General features: G+C 37.9%; 1 protein-coding gene across 1 annotated transcript in view; it reads left to right on the forward strand.

Moving 5' to 3' along the window:
• The window catches only part of hs3st1l1 (heparan sulfate (glucosamine) 3-O-sulfotransferase 1-like1), a 45,756-nt gene extending 36,823 nt beyond the window's left edge, over positions 1-8,933 (forward strand). The window contains exon 2 of the mRNA XM_043254601.1: positions 6,140-8,933. Coding sequence (XP_043110536.1) covers positions 6,246-7,175 — 930 coding nt within the window. The 5' untranslated portion in view covers positions 6,140-6,245 and the 3' untranslated portion in view covers positions 7,176-8,933. The remainder of the gene's footprint in view (positions 1-6,139) is intronic.
• The last annotated feature ends 5,727 nt before the right edge of the window (positions 8,934-14,660 follow it).

Genomic DNA, 14,660 nt, shown 5'->3' on the forward strand with positions numbered 1-14,660 from the left:
ATTATCATTCTTACAACATTTTATCTCTCCACCATCCATCCATCCATCCATCCATCCATCCATCCATCCATCTATAATCATCCATTCATCCACATCCATCACACCCTCCCTCCCTCCATCCATCATTATCCATTCTTCCATCATTTAATCCTCCATCCATAAATCAATCTATTCTTCCATCGTTCCATCCCTCCTTCCATCCGTCCATCTAACCGTCATCATCCATTCTTCCTTCAGTCTATCACTCCTTCCATCCATCATTATCCATTCTTACATTTTATCCCTCTATCCCTCCATCCATCCATCCATCCATCCATCCATACATCATCCACATCTATCCCTCCCTTCGTTCCTCCATCCATCATTATCCATTCTTCCATCATTTTATCCCTCCATCCATAATCAATCTATTCTTCCATCGTTCCATCCCTCCTTCCATCCTCCCCTCTATCCGTCATCCTCCATTCTTCCATCCATCCCTCCCCGACACAAAGACTTTTCCCATCAGACCTCACCTGTGTGATGCCGGAGAGAGAAGTGTTATGTTTCGCCTCGTCTTCACGTTCGCCTCGGCGTTATCGCACACCGATTGCGGTTCGCGCCAGAACCTCGTTATCAGCTGTAAAAACAGTTGTGATACTGTGGGAAAAGAGCACTGTAATATCAGGCTTCATTGGATTAATTATTGTTTTATGCTAATCGCTCTCAAATGAGGCTCTGCTAAGCATCACGCTGCCTGCTGTTTCCATCTCGTCTCGAAGAAAGACGGAGACCCGGAATAAGAATGAGACGCAGAAGCCGGCGCTTTGGGTAATTAGCCGCTCCTTGCGTCCCGTGGAGAGACCTGGAGCTCGACACACGCGTGTGTATGTGCATTTATCATGACTAAACTTTAGATAGAGACCCATAGTGTGCGCAGACACAAGTATATATCATCTGCTTCTGTAAATAGACGCATCTGCGGGAGAGAGGAGGATAAGTGTATTTTAGGACGGTAATGCATGTTTAACACTGAATAACTGGGAGTGCAATTGTATTAAAAGTCAAACTGTGTATATTAATGTAGAATAGTAAGCGTAGATCTATAAATGATGCCTTAAATTGTGTGTATTGTTGAGACTTTTTTAATCTGAATGCAAAGAAACTTACCTTTGAATATTTTCTCATGCATTGTGTGCAGATGTGATTGGTTTCTTTTCCATGTTGCATTGACGGCTCTAAAATAAGAGTTTAGGATGCATAGTTATTCTATAACCGTTTATGCATATGCATAAACAAGACATGTTAGATGCCAGTGTTTTCTGTCATAGATATGCAGAGATTTTTATTTCAATAAGAGTATCGCATTCAGCAATTTCTTGTTATAATATTAAGTCTGCATTTATCCTCAGAAAGATCTTAATGAAAAAAAGAGGTGCTTTACAATTAAATTATTATAATTCAAGTAATGAAGGATTTCGAGAGTCCGGCAGTAATCAGTGTCGAGTGCCACAGTTACTCTGTTTAAAATAATTAACAGTTAAAAACATTTGTATGAAATTTTAATAATCAAATGTAATCAGTTAGGTTACTTTAATATGATATAGTTACATTTAGTACTTTTTAAGTAGCATGTATCAAAATGCAGCGTTTACTATAATGCATTGTTAAAATGTATAATTTAACTTATATTTTTAAAGTGGAGTGTTTAAATACTGTGTTTAAAGGACTGCACACGGTTCATCTTTTCAGCCACTGGATGAAAACATTAGACTCTGTTTGCTTTTTCTTCAGTTTCTGGCTGTAACTGAGGTTCAGGCATCAAAGTGTGATTCTTAAAAAAACAAACAAACAAAAAAACCATCATATTAAGTTAGGAAGCGTGACATGAAAGAGCAAAACAGATCATGTGATCAGCAGACCATAATTCGTAAGAAATTAGTCTTGGGTTTCATTCGTTCTTAGCATCAGGTAACACATTAGTAAAGCATTGGCATTCAGTGTGTAGAAGAGAGTAGAAAGCACACGTTAGTTTGGTCTGAAACGATGTCTGTTATCGACGGTCAGAACTAAATTGCCTCCGTTATAATCATCTGAAGCGTCTGCGCTGCGAGCGCTCAGTGTCTTCCTGTTCCTCCACACACTTCGTTTCCTGACTGAATACTCAAAAGTGACAGTCAGGTTATTGTGTCATTTATTGGAGCTATTTTACTTTATTTGTTCTAGCTATGAATTTTATTTATCTAACTTTAATGTGATGGTAAGCCTTTATTTAATTTATTATGCAAGAAAGTTATTTGTTGCATTTGTGGGACCATAATATTTTATTATATACAGTACTTCTGTCCATTGCATGAGATTAAATAATTTTAGAAGTTTTATTTTTTCATCTAACTATACTGTGATGGCAAGCTTTTATTTTATTAGAATTTATTTATTTATGGTAAGCTTTTATTTTATTTATGCATTAATTTTTGTAAAATTTATTTTATTTTATATATATATATATATATATATATATATATATATATATATATATATATATATATATATATATAGTGTAGTATTACAGTCAGCTTTTTTTGTTTATTATATAATTTCTTACTATTACTTCAAAGGCATCTTGTAATGTTTTTCTTCTTTTTTTGCTCAGTAAAGTCACGGTTTGGTTCTAACCATGTATTACGCATACAATAGTCCATGCAAAAGTCAGTCTGATATATTTATTATGTCCATTTACATCTATGCCTTTTGGCAGATGCTTGTCTGAAGCATTTCATTAAGCTTCTTAAATGAATGTGTTCCCTGGAAATGCATTGAAGCATTGAAAGTGAATCACCGGTGTGAAAGAAAGGTTATTGCAAAGACACCCTGCTTCGCTGTTTGCATATTACTTTACTGTCTGTTATCTAATGCAATTATATTCAGAGATTTTTTAGTGGTGTATCTTGGGGGACTTCTGTACCTGGGTGGTGAGCCGGATTGGTTTGGACAGCGGTCTTGGCTGTGCGTCTGGCGGTTAGCATCGGGCCTGGCAGCTCTTCTTGTGTCTGAGCGCTGACAGCAGACAGAAACGTCAGAGCGCATCCCCGCGCAGATTACAGCAGTGTCACTTTCTGAGCTCGCCGGAAGAGCATGTGAATAAGAAAGAGAAATGGGAAGCAGTTTGTGGAGGAGGAAGAGGGAAAACATGTCTGGACCCGGCTGAAACAAAAGAAACCTACAGAAACCCCAATATCCCATTTAAAGTTTTCTTTCTAATAAAAATCTACGTTTTCATTTTGTTTTCTAATTCCGTTGAACTAAATTGTAATAATAAAAAAACGGATGTATAAGGCTTCGTTTTCTACATTTAATTTTATTTTTTCCATATGTTTTCTGCTTGTTTTTTTCCCCTAATTCCACTGGCTTAATAAAATTATTGTAATATTTTAATGGATGTAAAAAATAATAATAGATGTTTAATCCGTTGAATTTATAAACTATTTAGTAATTTATTACAATAAAAAATTCTGTTGAATTAAATTTGATTTTTTTTCCTGTATAAAAAAAAACAAATGTTGGACTTTTTTATTTTACTTACTGTTCAAATATATTTAATTTAAAAAAAGGATGTTTAATCAATCAAGTTAATGAAAAATGCTATTTTATGATTATTTTTTTATTAAAGATTTAATATTAACGGGAATCTATATTTATATATCTATCTATATTTTCCCCCCAAATTCCATTTTATTTTATAAAATATTTTCCAATTTTAATGTATTCTGTGTACATTTTACTTTATTTTATTTATTGTCTAATCAATTGAATTCATAAAACCTTAGCTATTCAATCATTTATTTATGCTATAATATGGTCAAACAATAATATGATTGTTGTTGTTTTTTAATGCATTTTTAACTGTAGCACATCGGAGAATCACTTTTAACTCAAACTGTAAACTTGTTGTCCAACACTTTGACTCAAAACTTTACGCAAATAAAATACATATTAAAATACAGATTTCATGATTTGAATAATCAAACAAGTGCAGAAAACTAATTAATCTTTTAATATGTATTTTATTTGCGTAAAGTTTTGGGTCAAAGTGCTGGACAAGTTTACAGTTTGAGTTAAAAGTGATTATTCGATATGCTACAGTTAAAAATGCATGAAAAACAAATGGTAGGGCCCTAGAAAGCCCTTGTTAGTAATCATCACTAAGGGTTTTCTTGCAGGTCACAGTCTTGAGAGGAAACCAGCGTGACCGGCCAAGAAGTGGCTAATCATAATAAACATAACGATTAATATGCGATGAATATCTACTTGACCGGAGCGAGTGGAGTTTGGATAAAGTGTTCTGAGAGCTGAAATCAAGTCGTGTAATCGTGTCTCATGAAAGCGTGCAGATGGCTGCAATCTGTAATAGAGTTATAGGCTTTAATCAGTTTGGAGAGTGGCGGTAAATGCCACCGAAGTGACCTTTAACTGGAGGAATATTGTGACTGGAGGCTCGGCTGTTTGGTCTCTGTTAACTGTGTCTCTGTTTGCTCCGCTCGGGAATTTGATGAAGCGTAAAGGTCAGAAGATGTTTGCGAATTCACACATCTGCATGGGACACTTGAGGGTCCTTTGAACGCAATCAGAGAGGATCTTTACGCTTTCTCTTTTCTGAGACTTTGGCCTCGGCTCTTCTTTGAATCTGCTGAAGCGATAAAAGAATCACCTTCAGCCAACAGAAACAGTTATCAATGTATAGTTAGTGCTTTGTTATCTTCTTTAACGCAACCGAAAAAAGGACGGCAGTGGATTAAATTCAAGGTGTGCGTCTGCTTCTGGGTAATTTTCCGAGTAGAAATGCAATGCGTTTTTATAAACACAGCAACACTTTCCGTGTAATCAAATCGCTTGCTGTGTTCTCAGGGTTTTTTAGCAGCCATTATGACTGGAATTCAATAATATCGCATGCAGTGTCTGGCCACACATGAAACCAAGTTTAACTGGCATGGATTTATGAAATATTGGAGGAGGTGTTTATTTTCTCAGGAGGGTCTTTAGATGATTTATGCCATTTTTTGTGGATCAGCAGCCTGGGATGAGATTTAAAAAAAAATATATAAAACTAACTTTATTGTGATTTAGTACAGGATTATTATATCTGACTGAAGAGAAAAAACAATAAAACAAAAAAGCTGAAACAAATATGAACTATATATTAATTGGCATTTTCAGTTACTAATTATTTTAGGGTTTTTTTTACATAGCTTTATTTCTATTTCATTTCAGGATTTAGTAACATTTATTTCGGTTCATGGTCTAAACATTTTTTTTCTTTCATTTCATTATGTACTGTTTTGATTATTAGTTTCTACAAATATTATATAGAATTTAATTTTAGGTTAATTTCAACCAATTTATTCCAATTAAATTTAACTTAATTAAATTACTTGCTAAGGCAACATTTTTATGTATTATTTAGAATGATTTCAGCTTTATTTCAATTCAATTTAGTAAAAAAAATGTGTTAATTAGTATTAATTTATTATTTTATTTTAGTACTTTACCATATGTTAGTTTCATCGTTTCATATTTACATTTTGATTAATTTTACATTTTTTGAAAATGATAATGTGATTAGTTTTATTATTAGTTATCAGTACCAACGCTTGGTGGAAATGAGATCAACAACATTTGCTTCATCAGAAAGGGAAAAGGGAAAGTGTGGTGACTTTTAATATATTCTTTAACTCTTACCTCTCCAAACGGATGTTTGTTCTGGGCTTGTGTTTTTGCTGTTACACGCTAGGGGGCGCTATAAACACAGTCGAAGGAGATTCAGAAACAAGCGATCTCATAGCATATGAGAAAAATAATGCAATCATCAACACTAACCGCGTATAACTGAAAGCTGTGTAATGCTACGCAGTAAAATGTGCAAGCCTGTGCAAGCTTTAGGAGTGTTGATGGAAGCTATCTACTGCATCTATGCTTTCATAATATTACTAAATACTAGATGTAGTATTTGATTTATATATATATATTTCTGAAAAGTGAAAGTAAAGAGTCTGACCTTTATTATGATGCATTACATGTTCAGATATTCATTCAACGGCATCTTTTTCGACCCGAATGGCGCGTCAAATAATCAGATCTTTGCGCTTTTTCTCCTGTTTTCCAGATGCGCTGTGGACCGGTGGCTTCACCTCGTCCTTGAGCTCCTCCAGTTTGCGTTTGTGAAACTCCTTCAACGCTGTTCTTCTTCTCCATCTCTTCTCACTCTCTCCATGGCTAATCTTCTGAGCTATGTGTTGTTCCTGGCGCTCCGGACGTACGCCGCCCCGCCGGAGTACATCCAAGTGTGGCCCGGCGGCTCCACACCGGCCCCGGGAGATCTGGCCAACGGCACGGTCGGCCCTTCCTTGGTTCCTCCTCCAGGAACCAGCAAACACTCACCACACAGCATCATCATCGGCGTGCGGAAAGGAGGCACCAGAGCCCTGCTGGAAATGCTGGATATCCACCCCGAAGTCGCGGCGGCGGCCACCGAAGTCCACTTCTTCGACTGGGACGAGAACTACGCCAAAGGCTTCGAATGGTACCGGGACCAAATGCCCTATTCGTATCCAAATCAAATCACCGTGGAAAAGACGCCGGGGTATTTCACGTCTCCGGTGGCGCCTGCACGGATCCACGCCATGAACTCTTCCATCAGACTCTTGCTGATCTTGAGAGACCCGACGGAGAGGGTCATATCGGACTACACCCAAGTCTACTTCAACCGCTTGGAGAACCACAAACCCGTGCAGGCCATCGAGAACATGCTAGTGAAGAACGGCGCGCTAAACACGCGCTACAAAGCCATCCAGCGCAGTCTTTACGACGTCCACATGAGGAACTGGCTCCAGCACTTTCCTCTGGATCAGATCCACATCGTGGACGGGGATACGCTGATCCACGATCCCTTACCGGAGCTCCAGCGAGTCGAACGCTTCTTGCATCTGCCGCCGCGGATCGTGGCGTCCAACTTCTATTTTAACCAGACCAAAGGCTTCTACTGCATTCGCAGCGACGGCCACGAGCGGTGCCTGCACGAGTCCAAAGGACGGCCGCATCCGCCCGTCAACAGCACTGTGCTGCGACAGCTGCGCTCGTATTTGCGCCAACACAATCGGAACTTCTATCGGCTCATTGGACGTACTTTTAACTGGCAGTAGTGGGAGGGGCTGGAATTAGCCAATCACAGCCCAGCTGGGGGGCTGATTGACTGCTGATGGACCAAACAAGCCACTCCCCCATGGACACACCTCTTAAAGAGTTAGTTTGCCCCAATATGAAAATTCGGTCATTAATTACTCGCGCTCGTGTCGTTCCAAAGCCATAAGACTTTCGTTCTTCTTTGCAGCATAAATTCAGTTATTTTTGAGTCATTTCTTCGAGCTATCTGCATAGCGAGAAACACCCGGGTCCAGAAACGTAGTAAAGACAACGGTAAAACGGCGACGCCAGTGGCTCAACTTGAACTACTCGAATGTTCTTTGTGTGCAAATAAAACAAAAATAACTTTATCCGAAAATAATTTTTCCCTGAGTTGCATCTTCTGCCATTTCGGAGAGTACCCAAGAACAGGACAGCGCGTGCATTAACGCAATCTGCATAATCAGCATTGTTTACGTTCCAGGGGAAAGAGTGTGCATTAACGTAATCGCAGTAATCAGTGTTGGTATCGCTCGAGAAAAAAGCGTGTGCATTAACGCAATCTGGGCAATCAACTTTTGCATCACGCGATAATGTAATCTGCATAATCAACGTTGTTTACGTTAGAGGGGAAAGTGTGCGTATTAGCGGAATCTGCATAATATTGTTTACGATTCAGGGCAAGCATGCATATGCATTGTGAAACTCTCCGGAACGGAAGATCATGTAACTCGTTTTTTTGTTCTTTAGTAGTATTCTCGTAGCATTGCGTAACTGAAGCCACTGATGTCACATGGTCAGAGAGCTCGCAGAATTAATCAAAAATATCTTCACTTGTGTTATAAAGATGAAGGAAGACCTTACCGCTTTGGACGACGTGAGGCTAATCAACGACAGAATTTTCATTTTGGGGTGAATTACACTTTAAAACGCCTTCGAGCTGCTTTTAAAGGGATAGTGCACCTAATATTACGAAACTACTCAAGTTTGTTTCTCCAGTAGAACAGTGAGAGGATTTTTAACCCAAATTGGGATTGTTGGCGATTCATAAAATGAAAGTCAATGGCTCCCGGCAGAGTCAAAGCATACACAGGCTCCCGATGATATACTGAGGTCCTAAGAAGAGAAATGATCGGTCTGTGCAAGAAAATGAACATTATTTTCAACATTATTCCCTGTAATCCACAGCCTCAAGCAAACGGGGAAATACCATTCTGTTCCATCAACTGATTCTTTTGGACGTTTCGTTTCTGTGAACCAGTTTATTTCACTCGTTCATGTAACACATACGCGATTATATCATTAAAGCACCCAGTAATGATGTGAAACATGGATGTAATAAGCATATGCAGTGAGAATAAACTAGTCTTAATCAGCTACCCTTTTGCCGTAACCCGTCAGAAGCCACAGGTATTAATTTTGTGTTGCCTGTGTGTGCTTTTTCACCCTCAAGTGCATTGACTTGCATTTTATAATCGTCAAGGAGCGTGATTTCAGCGAAAAATCTTCAGGAAAAAGATCTGCGTCTTTGAGGTGAGTAGCTTCATTTTTGAGTGAACTATCCCTTTAAGACTTCGGAGCGATCACGTTTTAAATCTGAAATTGTAAGGAATAAGATATTAAAACTCGAGCGTGGGGGAAGATCTTTGCTGTCAAGTGTCTTTGTCGTAACAAGGTTACCCGAGACAAATCCGAGTCTTTTTTTTTTTTCTCTCTTTCTCTCTGTTTGTTTGATATTCTTGTACTTGATAATAAATGGTTCTGCTTCCAAAACGGGACCTGGATATCTGGTCTTTTTCTTCGAAACACACAAGTTTTAATGTCATGTGACCGAAACCGAAGTAAGGGATAGAGTACAGGACTCTTCTTTTATCATCCTGAAAGGGTTCGACATCCTGTCGAAGTGTCCGTTATCCTTATTAAATGACTATTTGTCAAATAAGTCAATGCCCATAGCATATTGATTTGAGTTATGATATTAAGGGCTATGTGAAGAAAGAAATTCGAGCGAGTAGAGGACATATGACTGGCCAAAATAAAAGTTTTTAATCGCACCGTAATAATAGTCCGTGTAGAAAACTGAAACCATAATCCTGCGCTCTTTTTAGACTAATGTATTTTTAGTTAATCTTTTTAGTAATTGTATGTTTTTGTCTTTTTAATTTTATTTCTATTTAGTTTAATTTAATTAATTTCAGTTAGTCATTTTAGTGCTTATTTAATTAAAATAAGCCACATTTCTAATTTTCTGATTTCATTAAATTTTAATCTGATATTTATATTTCAATGTCTTTCAGTGTTTTTCAGTTCAATTAAGTTTCATATTTCATTTACTTATTTTAATCATTATTATTTTTGACTTCTTTTTTTTTATTTCATGCTTTTATCATATTTATTAACGTTTAGGGTTTCTTTATGTTTCAAAATGGTTTTAATTTATGTTTATTTCAGCTTTAATTCTAAAGTTAAACTTATTTCAGTTAGTTCCCACATTCCTTTTTTTATTGTAAATTCAATTTAATTTCAATTGTAGTAATATTGTCATATGCTTCTCTCATATTTGTTTTTAATTAGTTTCAAGGTGACATTTAAAGTTTATTTAATTCTGATGAACAAAAATAGTTTCTTGTCTAGGGTTGTAAGTTGTGTTGCTCTAGAGTCTAGCGGTTAATAAACAGTACTGTGTGCGTCTCACTGTAAGCCGGTTTATGAAGAACAGAATAAACACGTGTTACAGGTGTACTGTAGTGATGAAGCGCAAGCCCAAACGTGTATTTGCTTATTACGTACATTTTGAGCACAAAAGGTGCCGCTGCTTCAATAATACCAGCTCAGTGGTCAGAACGTGAATGTGTCCCGACAGGCAGCGGTTGAACCGGAGACCCAGACGGTTCTGGAGAGGTCGCTCAGGGAAATTGGAGTAAGAAAGCAGAGCGAGAGCATCCGCTGCTTATCATCCCCATCTATTTCCCTTCTCCTCTAACATCCTATCACTGCTTCCATCTCCATTTCCTTCCAGCTCATCATTTTCCTCATTCTCCTGGTTTTTGAGATTTGTTCTTTAGCGTGTGTGCGTGTGTGTGTGTGTGTGTGTGTGTGTGTGTGTGTGTGTGTGTGTGTGCTTGTGTGCGTGTGTGTGTGTGTGTGTGTGTGTGTGTGTGTGTGTGTGTGTGTGTGTGTGTGTGTGAGTGTGTGAGTGTGTGCGTGTGTGTGTGCGTCTGTGTGTGTGTGCGTGTGTGTGTGTGTGTGTGTGTGTGTGTGTGTGTGTGTGTGTGTGTGTGTGCTGTGTGTGCACAAGTGCTGTGTGTGTGTGTGTGTGTGTGTGTGTGTGTGTGTGTGCGTGTGTGTGTGCGTCTGTGTGTGTGTGCGTGTGTGTGTGTGTGTGTGTGTTGTGAGTTCTTCACAAGTGCTCGGTCTCTAATGACCGGAGACTGCTCTGTTCATCACGTCGCATCTGAACAAAAACAAAATAATACAGTTTTATACAAAATGTACAAAAATGCAAAATAGCCATTTTTTTTTAAGTTCATGAAAGCTGATTATTTAAGATAGCGAATACATATTTTAGCAATTGTGCTTTTTTTAAATAGTACATTTTTACTAATTTCAATTAGTAATTTTAGTGTAGCTATTGTATATTTATGTTTATTTTAATCCGATGTCAGCGCATCTTCATCGATTTATTTTTATTTTTTTCCATGTTCATAACCGAAATCTGATATATTTATTTAAGACACAAAAACATTGACTTGACTTGTTTTTTTTAATCAGTACTAGTTTCATTCTGTGACTAAATGCACAATTCATTATGAATTATTTTAGTATTTTCAGTTTTTAGTAATTGTAGTAAATCAGTTACTTTTATAAACTTTCTCTTGTTTGTTCATTTTTGAATTACTTATTCAATTTATCTAACATTTCATTCTATTTCAGCCACTGACTTTATCCTAATGTTTATTCCTCCTCACGATTTTTTTTAGTTTTACGTCATATTTATTAGAGATAAAAATATTTCTAATAATTCAGTAACACTTTCATTTACGTTTTTTACAAATGTAATTCTTTATCAGATTTATTTAAATTCAGATCGTTTTCTAGCAATTATGTTTAAAAAAAAATTCTAAATTGTTCTGATTTATTTTTTAGTTTTAGTGTATTTAGTATAGCTTTAGGTCTTAAAAAAAAATAAAAAATCAGTTTATTTTAGGCCGACATCAGTGCATCTTCGTCAGTTCACCTGCTGGTCTTCATGAGCAGGCGAATGAGGATCATATTCATATCTGGCTCTCGGTGAACTTAAACCCTGTCGGCGCTGAACTTTATTACGTTCTCCAGAGTTTTCCCGGCTTTGAAGGTTGATCTGAAGTGTTTCCTGCGTGTTTTCTGAAGCGGAGTACAGTATCACATCTTCAGGGTTTGGGTGAGGAGCTAAAAGCGGTGCTTGGACAGATTGAGCTGCATTATTCAGCTGTTTGCAGACACATGAAGCGGGTTGTGTTTGAACGCGTTTCTCCAGAACGCACGACGTACCCTACAGCGTTTTAACATCATGGCCCACAATGCAACGTGTTTGCCTTGACCTTCTTTTCACAGAGCGACAAATGCTTCACAATACGATGTGATTTATATGGAGAGCCTATAACGGAGTCGTATTAGCAGTTTAAAGAAGGCATACGAAATATTGGAGGGAAATTATTCAGCAAGCACGCATCAAAATGATCCAAAGTGTGAGTAAAGACGTTTCTGATGATCTCTTTCACGTAAAGGCTGTTCTTTTGCACTTTCAAAGAATCCTGAGAAATAAAATGTTTTGTGAGCCAATCATATTAACGCTTATTAGAACAATTTCTGAAGGATCGTGTGGCACCGAAGACCGGAGCAATGATTCAGCTTTGAGCGCAGAAATGCATAACAGATAATCATAGAAATTTAATTTTTACTGTATTTCTGAGCAAATAGATCCAGCCATGATGCACCCGCTTTATATTTCTCACAGGCCGCTGTAAATAACCACTAGATGAATGCATTTGTTTTTATTGTAGCTATAGACTGCATTGACTTACGAAGCTTGCTGTAGTGTGTTTGTCTCAATCTCAGAGCGTTTGACCCGAGCGCCGTCCCTCCGCGTTCTCTTCCGGGTGAGCGAGCGCGAAACGCAGAGCGGAGCGGACGGATCGCGCCAGGGGTCAGAAGGTCACGGCCGAAACCTCGAACACCTTCCGCCACTTACAACGCCATTCGACCCTGGAAGGAAAAAGTAGTGCAAACGAGCAGTCGACTCTGAATCGTTAAAAACGAGTCCCAAGCGCGTCCCGATGACCTCAGAACGAAACATTTGCATATTCCCCGCCCACTCGGTGTTGAACCAAAGTGCAGATTCATTCCTCACCACTAGGCGTCTGCTTTAAACGACATCGACCAATTGCCGAGGCCTTCGGAAATATGAACCGTTGAACAAATCGTTTGGGAGTCGTTGAACAAATAAGGTTAAAATAAATGCGTGCTAAATTATATATAGAGGCCTCTATTTAAAAGAGTGTTCCTCTCCGTCATATAGATCTGTGACGTTCTACAAAACAAGCTTTAAATCTCTTCTTCTTGTTTAGATTAATTTACTGTAAATGTGTTTTCTCTCTGGTACTTCATCGGAGTAAAGTGTGCCTCTTTGAAACCTTTCTTTCTAGTAAACAGTGACATAAAGCAGGTCAGGCGGTGCATAGGCCTATTTTTTATTCTTTTTTTTAATGTAAAGCACTTACAAATTAAATGTAGTACAGGCCTAAATTAACTCTAGCCTTTTACAATACGCCGAGAATGTGGCATCACCAGCAGATATGCTTCTCATCTAAATGATTGACTTATTTATTTATGCATTTTTGCAATTCTGTGCTTTTCTCTTGTGTCCAAAGCAAACCGACAGAAGACGAACCAAAGCGATTCGTCAAGAGCCAGCTATGTTCACAACACTTAAATATAACATCATGAAATAAGTGCCTCTCCCACTTTGTGAGAAGCACGTTTCTAAAGATTCTACCGGATGAAAAACGTGTTGAAGCGACGAACGAAACGGCTATAAGTCTGCACAGGCTTTTAAAAGAAGCATGCAGCTGGTCAAAAATACAGTAAAAATTGTGAAACGTTATTGGAAATGAAGTCATCTGGTTCCTGCGTGAATATGTGTTGGACTGTAATTTATTTCTGTGTATTTCCAGCACCATTACTCCAGTCTTCAGCGCCACCATGATTCAGAAATCATAACAATGCACTGATTTCCCGCTCGAGAAACGTTTCTGATTATCGCTGAGTGTTTGTGCAGAAACCGTGACGCATTTCATTTTTGTAGGATTCACCGGCGAACAGAAAAATACGGCGTTTACTCGAAAAGAGAAATGTTTTGTAACATTTAGAAATGTCTTCGCCGTCGCTTTTGAACAATTGAATGCGTCCCCGGTTAATAAAAGTATACGTTTTTATATCAAAACGTGCAAACGTGCCTGACCTTAATAAAAGCAGCGACTCGGCGCGTGCGGTTTAAAGTAATTCCTTCAGAAAATCAAGGCGCTTTAAAGACACGAACACGCTTTTGAGGAAGATGCACAGACTGTTTTCCTCTGATTGTTTTTCATTCGGTCTGTTTTATTAATACCGGGTTTTTAATGAGCGCTTGGCTCTGACCTGTTCACATTAGTGCTGTTCATTATAGAGATTAGAGATCTTTAGTCCTCTTTCTCTCGTGTTCTTCTTCGGTCTTCAGGGCTTTAAGCAGATTCGCGCTTTGAACGCGGAGCTCCGCGCTTTTCATTGGTTTGCATTAATTATTGAGATGTTTGTTGATTTATTTTTTATAGCTGCGAGTGTTGACTTTTGATGTGATCCGGAGCGCGGGTTCAGCGAGGTGGGAAGCGTTTGTCTGCGATCGTTTCTGGAGCTGAGAGCAGAAACAAACTTTTTAATGAACCTAAAATCAGGCTCAGAACAAAATAAAAATCCCAAACAGCTGGTTTTGCTTCGTTCGAATGCTTTAAAGTTTAATGAACGTTCCCGTACCTTTACAGTCTTGTGGAAATGATGCATTTATTCTTCATCTTTTGCATGCACAAAAATCCCGCGTGTTTATTTATAGCGCACTTTATGCAGTACAGATCGTTTCAAAGCAGCTTATGGTAATATTACAGTAACATAACTGTTATTTAATTGAGTCGATTTCTGCTGTGAAGCAGCTCTAATTCTTTCAGCTCAATTTAGCGCAGATTTATTTTAGGTATTAAAGTTTATATTAATATTTTGAATTGGTTTAGTTCATCAAGTCTGAATGTGAAGCGTCTTTAGGTTTTAGCTCTAGTTGGGTTGATATTGATAACAATGGACTGGATTTGCCTTAGTTTACAGGTTTAAAGCATGCAATTTTAAAAAAAAAGCCCAGTTTTGTTAATTTTAATGTTTTGTCTTTGATTTCCGAACGCAACATTTTTCACGTTTTCAGCTGCTCTCCACAGAAGCTCATT

The sequence above is a fragment of the Puntigrus tetrazona genome, chromosome 13, assembly GCF_018831695.1.
Source record: "Puntigrus tetrazona isolate hp1 chromosome 13, ASM1883169v1, whole genome shotgun sequence".
NCBI classification, from domain to species: domain Eukaryota; kingdom Metazoa; phylum Chordata; class Actinopteri; order Cypriniformes; family Cyprinidae; genus Puntigrus; species Puntigrus tetrazona.